This window comes from Sinocyclocheilus anshuiensis, unplaced genomic scaffold (assembly GCF_001515605.1).
Source record: "Sinocyclocheilus anshuiensis isolate Anshui unplaced genomic scaffold, SAMN03320099.WGS_v1.1 scaffold2, whole genome shotgun sequence".
NCBI classification, from domain to species: Eukaryota; Metazoa; Chordata; class Actinopteri; order Cypriniformes; family Cyprinidae; genus Sinocyclocheilus; species Sinocyclocheilus anshuiensis.
The window spans coordinates 193,471-201,411 of record NW_015542337.1 but is presented as its reverse complement, the minus strand read 5'-3'; the positions used below and the strand labels follow the sequence as shown (position 1 = coordinate 201,411).

General features: G+C 36.9%; 1 protein-coding gene across 1 annotated transcript in view; it reads right to left on the bottom strand.

Moving 5' to 3' along the window:
- LOC107691118 (peptidyl-prolyl cis-trans isomerase FKBP8-like) overlaps positions 1 to 7,941 on the bottom strand; it is a 45,966-nt gene that overhangs the window by 2,192 nt on the left and 35,833 nt on the right. The window contains exons 4-6 of the mRNA XM_016489593.1: positions 5,119 to 5,336; positions 1,896 to 2,077; positions 1,671 to 1,748 (exon numbers count right to left, since the gene is read on the bottom strand). Of these exons, the coding sequence (XP_016345079.1) occupies positions 1,671 to 1,748; positions 1,896 to 2,077; positions 5,119 to 5,336 (478 nt within the window). The remainder of the gene's footprint in view (positions 1 to 1,670; positions 1,749 to 1,895; positions 2,078 to 5,118; positions 5,337 to 7,941) is intronic.

The following is a 7,941-nucleotide window of genomic DNA, read 5'->3' as shown; positions in this document are numbered from 1 at the left end:
CGTCCTCTTTTGGAAGACCAAACAAAGTAGTTTCGCTTTCACAACGAAGCACACAGCGTCTTCACGACATGGCGGAAAGCGTCAACAAAACTACAGTGAGACTAAAAGTTACACCTTCTTTTTTTGCGTGAACATTTGGGCGGCGTTATGCAAATCTTCCCACATAGTGAGGTAGATATGTGGGGGCGTGTTAGAACGAGCCGTTTTAGGTAGGTGTGGCTGACTCTGAACTTTTATAAAGAATATCTCTTTGGATTTGAGACTTTAGTCTTTGCAACTTTACAGATCTTCTTTATGCACCAAGAGCTTGTAACACTCCAAAGAGAAAGGAAAAATTGAAATCGCATCATATGACCCCTTTAAGAGACTGCTAAAATCAGAAGTATATAGCAACACATGTATTACCACGTTTTCCATCGCATGCCATCTCTGACTCTATGATCCTAATTTGAATTTTGCAATGAGTTCCCTCCTGAGGGAATGTTTGCTTTTTGCCCCGCCATCCAGACGGGGTGTCATTATAGGAACAGCAGATATTTTAGTTTTGTCTAGACAAGGCTCACTCTTCACCATGAGCACTCTGGGTCAAAGCATAGTGTGAGGGGACCTGAGGTCAATCACAAAATCACTCATCAGCAGGCCCAGACACAATCTGTGAAATGTCTTTGCTTCATTCTTTCTTATATCATGCCAAATTTGACAAATATTTTTTTAATTTATCTTTGTTATTGTAATATAACATTTGGGAGATATATATACACAAGTGATATGTATTGTATATGTATATATATATATATATATATATATATGCATACTGCATTATGCTTTCATGGAGTTGCATGTTGTGCAACTTTATAATAAAACCGATAGAGACATGACATTTTGTTATTATTATTTTATTTTTTTTAGCAGAATGGGCCATTATATTATTCAGTTTGTTCTGTTTATTGTTTCTTAAATGTCATAAACATTCACAGTGTATACAGTGCTGATTCACTTTTTTGGAAGGCTAGTGTGTATGTCTGTGACTTTGAGTCCGTGTACTGGCTCCAGACAGCTCTAATCTTGGTGGCTGCTCTGAGGATTTGACAGATTCTCAAAGGCGTGACAGAACAGGTTTTGGTTCTGTGGATTGTAACGCAGCACAAAACTCATTCTCAGATATTATTAGAGTCTAGCTGTAGAAACAAATATTTGCATGTTCACTCAGATATTGTTTGCATGCACTCGTATGTTGAGTGGAATTTCTCAGGACAGGTTTTCACTTCCTTGTCTTAAGTTTGTGTTGAATGTTCAAACAGACCAGTCGGGAAACTGATATGTATATGAAATGCAAACACATTAGGAAGACATTTAAAAAACTGTCTTAAATAGATCCACAATGCATTCTCTGTTTTGGTACTCATTTAAAATCATTTTGGAATGTGTTTACTAATGAACATTGGAAGCTTAATATAATAATAAAGCACCTTTTGGCTTCAATGCAAACTTCATTCTTGACCCACAGTGAGTATGAGTTGGCATTGAATTTGAAATAAATAACACTTGTTCCTGTTAGGCCAGGTTTTTCCCAAAGGTCAGTTGATCTGTAAATAGCTGCTAATGGGATTTTCTGTTGCCAGCTCACGTGAAATTTAGATGTGTTCAGGAGATACGGTTACACCTCTCACCTTAGTGGACGGCTCCAGTTTCAAAGCCTTTTTCAGGGTCTCCATGGCCTCCTCATACTCACCCCTGTCCGATAAAAGCTGCAGACACATTTTACATTACCAGATTACAGTAAATATGACTCTTTGTTTTTGAAAAAAGTACAATCCAGATGGAAATATAAACCCATCATGTATGAACTGTAAATGATCTCAGTGCCTAGTTTGTTGAATAATATTCATCCATACCTTCCCTTTCCTGAATAACGCTTTGACATTCTGGGGATCCAGGAACAGCACATCTCGACTGGTGTGCAGCGCCTCGTCAAACTGTCCAAGCTTCAGCTGTGCTGCTGCCAGGTTATTCAGACACTTTACCCGGTAGTCGTTCACCTCCTCATCTTCCTCCTCTGCCGCACAGCTTTGACTGTCTACAGGAGGACACAATTGTACAGCCCCTTATAACCACGCTGTGGCAATGTATAACACTAAAGAAAACATTAAACACAATTAAAAATGTGTTTGCTTATGGATCAATCCAGTGTAAATGGCATTGTACATTAGTTAGTGGCCTCAAATCTGATTGGTCGAGCAGTGTTCCAACAGTGCTGATATAACAGTTCAACTGCACTGTGACTTCACTGTTTGTTCCAGAGAGACTGTCAGTCTGTGCATTTGTGGTAGGGATTTCACTGTAGAAAATAAACACCAACTTCAACTTAAAAACTTAAGTTCGGTTGCTGGCTTAAAGTCCCCATGAAATCAAAATTAAAGTTTTTTGGGTGTTAGTATCAATATGTTAGTCTTAAGGTTATCTATAAGGCAATGTGCTCCAAAACAGTGACAAAATTCGCATTTAGAAGATATAAGCATTCAAAGCTTGCAGTTCGTCACTTCCGCCAAAACGGCTCAATTTTTTTTTTTTGACGTCACATCGTACTTCAGCTTCTCATTAAACTTTGTCCAATCAAATGCTCTCTAGAATCCGAAGCGCCCGCCCCCTACACTATAAAATAGACGCTGAAGCCGCGGCTGAAATCGGTCACTTGTCCACAGAATTAGTATTTTCTGTACAGTGAATGGCACGTAGTGCACTATATAGGGGACAGGGAACGATTCAAACAGTGTAAATATGCTTTCCATTGAGGAAAAAAAGAAGTCTGGTTTCACGCTGTGTCACGCTAACCACCGCACACACACTCTGGTCCGGTCCAGAGACACCATAGCACGGAGCGGATCACATGCGCGAGTCGGCACAGACCACAAAATGTATCGGAGCTATTTGAATTCTACACAGAATGCTATATTTTATAGAAATATGGATGAGATTGTGGCTGGCATACCCTGTCAAATGTGGCTTTACGGAGCTCAATGGCTCTGAACGGCTCTAGCCCAAGCTGTGATATAAACGAATGCTATTGGCTATTTTAAAAAGGGGCGGGGCTGCTTGATATGTCCCGCCCTGTCTTCCTGTTTCAGTTAAAATGACGTCAACACATAGAGTAATGCTGCCTGTTTCTAAGCATTTCAGGGGACCTTTAAAAAGTAGAATCAAATTGGCTGTACAAATCATTCCAACTTACACTGAAAAAAAATGTTTCTTTCATCCACTTAAAAAAATGTAGGGTAAGCTATTTATTTTTCATTGGCTCAAGTCAAGTCAAAAAATATAGATGTGAATCATTACCCTACATTTTTTTTAATTGGATGAATGAAACATTTTTTTAAAGTGTATATTAAACTGGAAAAAAAAAAACAGTTGAATTGAAACCAGTAGGTGGCGAAAAGTGGCTGTCTTTAGGAGTAAGATTCAGTCCATTTGTTCAAAAATATGATTCACTCAGGAACTAAACAAGTGACTGTTTTTATGAGTGGGTTATCGAATCATTCACTCAACCGATTTTTTTAATAATAGCTACTGGTTCATTCAGGGACTGTCTTTATCAGTGAATCATTGAGTCAATCGGTAAACCGTTCAACAACTGATCTGGGAACGACATATTGTTTGTTTCTCAGAGAAAAAGTAATTGGATATAGGCCTACAGTGGTTTAGTTTGGATAACACACTCTGCCAATTACCTGGCAATATTGTGCCTAAATGTAGGTAGGCATAACTCATTATTAACTAATATGTTTGTTTTTTTTAACTCTTATAATATCACACTTGCAACTGGGCAGCACTTGGCCACTGATATTTGGGAGTCAATTATAATGAGTTGGCACAGAATGCGTTTTTGCATTTAAAACATGAAATGCAAGGCATGACATGCAAAAAAAAAAAAAAATGGTCTCGAATGCGTTTTTTTTTTTTAAGTTATTTTATTCTAAGCGCCACGTTTTTAGAACGCCACGTCATATGTGCGAGAGTAGTTTAAAAAGTCCATCTAGCAAGTGTTTACAATGGAAAAGCAATGAAATGGGATGCAAACGCATTCGATGTGAACGTTCCCTTACTTGTAGAGCTTGCTAATATATATTTTGTGTATGGGTTAGTGATTGCCAATTGCAAATATAGCCTACAGTAACAATTTGTATTGAATATCACTGTATGCAGAGGGTCTTCGTGTTTGTTTGCTACAAAATCGTTTCTCTAAATAATTTAGAAAAATTACTAAGTGGCTAATGAGATAGAAATGTATGAATGTAGGAAAATATTGCGTAGAAAATGAAGGAGAATCTAATATGTGATGCTTGAGTGGTCAGTGGAGACTGTGGTGATGTGGAGATCACTTCTGCATGTGTGGTCATTATCAGTGTCTATAATCCAAAGCGGTGCTTTGCACTTTACTGTCTCATTACTGTCAAACGTTCCTCTCGAGACGGACCAGGCTTTCCAGCAATTACCATGATTAAGGAGGTGGAAATAACATGTAGATTTATTACGTTTGATTAGCGTAGGGTTTAATAAGAGCGTTACTCGGGGTGGTCACAGCTTGCAGACATGACTGAGCATTCCGATGACATGATTATTGATCAAATAGATTAGCTGCTGAGCTGCTAGAACTGCTCAGAATTGAGAGCTATTATAGGGTTTTTCTCCATCACCATTGAACGATTTATTAGATATCATGAAGTAGTGCTGGGCGGTATGACCAAAAATTTATATCACGGTATTATCATGAAGCCAATAAATATATATATATATATATATATATATATATATATATATATATAGTCTCCAGAAGTTAGCTACATTAGAATATAATAATATAATTTATATAATTTTTTTATAAACATGTTTTTGTTGGTATGTTTGAAGTTAATTAATTGTATATGTTATGTATAATATTAGAAAAAATATTAGAAATTATAATATTTATAAATAGCCTATTATCAGAACATGTCCTGTTGTTGAGATCTGTGCCCTTATGCATTTATACGCATGAAAGATTTGTGCATGTTCTGGCATGTTCCTGCTTAATGTTCCTGCATTATGACACAGGTGTTTGAAGGGCACTGTGGGCTGGATTACCATATGTGCGTGTCGTAAGCATGTCTAAAGCCATGCAGTAGGCCTGGGCTGCCATGCTGTACTCTTCCCTTTGGAAGTAGAAGTTGCCTCGCTCTCGTTTCTGGTTGCCGATGCGGATCCGTTCGGGGATGGGCAGTGAAAGGGGGTCCGGCTTTTCTCTGAAGTCTAGGAGTTGCAGCTGATACAGGAGAGGATCCCAGGCTGGTATATCAGGCTCCCTGTCAATAAAACACATACACAGCAATGAAGCACCATTCAATCACAAGATCTCAGTCCACTGAAACATCTGGTTGAATCTATCTATCTATCTATCTATCTATCTAGGTTAAGTCATGCATTTAGACAATCTTTCTCCCTCTGTAAAGATGCCCTCAGTATAAAATATGTTCATACCAAACAGATGCTTCCTAGAAATATCTATATCTATTAATTAAAATCTATTGATATATCTATTTATATATATTTTTAAAGGGATAGCTGGCTATCAGATCTATCTATCGTGTGTTTGGTTTCTCCCTGATTTCTGGCGGTTTTTATTCTGTACTTCAGTTAGCATTAGACTGTTTCTTCGATGTTGGCAGTTTATGGAAGCTATTTTTGTTCTCTCTCTCTTCTTTTAAAGTATAAGAAGAGTAAGTCTGTTATGTTTGTGCTGCGGTACTGTGGTTGGTTTTGTTTAAGAGAAGGAAAAGTGAGAGAGAGAGAGGAATGGTAGAGCTGCTGTTTTGAACACTGACTGCCTGCTGCCTGTTGAGAGGCAAAGGGCTCATGTCCATTATGTGTGCGCCGTCTTCACTTTGCCCAGATTTGAACATTAGTACTGGCAAAGGCCTCTTTAGAAGACCATATGCTCTGGCGGACTAATGTCAAAATAAAACGGTGTTCTTTCAGTGGTCTCCGGGATGGTAGAAATGAATGAACATGACATGATGGAAAAAAAACTTTGCCTGTTTTTCTGGTGAAACCATTTCTTTGAGTTAGAATGTTTTTATGTTTTGTTCCTTGGAACTCCAAAGAATTATGTGTGAAAACATAGTAAATTCAGAATTAACCTTAAAATTTCCCTTTATATATATTTTTAATAAGTTCCTTTAATCTAAGTGAATCTAATAAAGATAAAAAACTAATTTTATGGCCATACTATGAATTCCAGTGAGAAATACCTGATAACTCAGCCCATCACAAATGGCAAACATCCCTCTTTCTCTCTGATTGACTGCTTGATGCATCCCTTCTGTCACATCTCTTAGCACATCAATACTTCTGTCAATATTTATCATCCAAGGCAGTGGTTTCAAAACAGCCTTTTGCGAAATCTGTTTCATGTTTTGTGAGATATTACTTACAGAACTCATTTCCCATCCACACATGGTAATGATAATAATATGTAACCCCATTGATTTTATTTGCCTCTGCCTACACAGCATTTGCTGCAAAAGGCTGTCTAAGATCGTGAACTTGTTCGGGCTGACAGAGACATTTCAGGAGCTGAACAGAAGAGATCCCTGGGGTCCATGGGATATACCACCTTCCCCACACAACCTTATCTAGCCTTATTATTCTCAGCACTTGGTCACATGACCACACATAAATCAATAGACTGACAAATAAAAGGCCTGAAACTGAGTCGATTTCACTGTGCACATTTATTAAGTATGTTCTCATGAGATTAAACAAGATCAAGCCTGGTGTGAAAGTTTCTAACCTGCTAGATTGACACAGTTTGACGTTTTTCAGTTCAAACATGCATGTTTGTGCAGCTGGAGGTTTCCAGTGAAGTTCATGGTATTCCAGTAAATTGGAGCGTTAATATCAGAGTCAGCTGGTGAGCTGAAGTAAATCCAAGGCCTCTTCAACATAACTAGATAGCATGTAACTGTTGGTTTGTGCAACTTAATGAGATGCACAAAACACACACACAATTGGGCTATTATCAGAAGCAAAGTGAACAGTAACTCTGTAATCTAAACAACAAAAGAATGTTAAAACGCTATAAAGCATGTTAGTGATTTAACATGACAGACATTACATTTTTATTTTTACTTTTTTGGAAGTAGAAGTATGAAATAATTTATATACACTGTCATTCAGTTGTTTTAAATCACAAGTGACAGTAAAGAAAAATGTAATTCAAATGCTGGTATTTAGAACTTTCATTAAAGAATCCTAATGTATCAGAGTTTCCACAAAATATTAAGCATTTTTTTTCCAAAAACATTACAAATTCTGACAACAAACTTTTAAACTGTAGTATTTTTTTAATTAAAATTATTATTAAATAACATTTAAATTCATAAATTATAATTAAGTAACTCTTTATTTGAAGATCGTTGCATTTCTAATTATTTTAGTTATTGGTTACTGTATTACATGTAATGTTTAGTTACCCTGATGGTGTTTTGTATTTGTATGGTAACACTGTGCTTTGTCTGCACATGTTTATATGAGTCATAGTTCATGGAGTGCCAGTTTTGGTGAACTTTAATTCATCATAGGGCCTTCTGTTTTACAACCTGTATAATTGTAGGTTATCAGTATAATTTAACGTACAGAGCAGATCTGCGTAGTTAAGGTATCTTGGTACATTCAAATAACACCAGTTGATGAAACATACAACATTTTAATTATAAACAATTAAAAACTACAATAAAATATAAAAAATAAAGGCACCATAATGCCTGAAAATTTTTGTCACCAATATCTGTCAAAAACAGCTGCCATTATTGTAATGTAAATTTAACAGGATATTATAGGGCAGCTTTGTGTATGTTCATGTTTATTTGTTCATTCGCAGGTGTGTGTGTGTGTGTGTGTGTGTGTGTG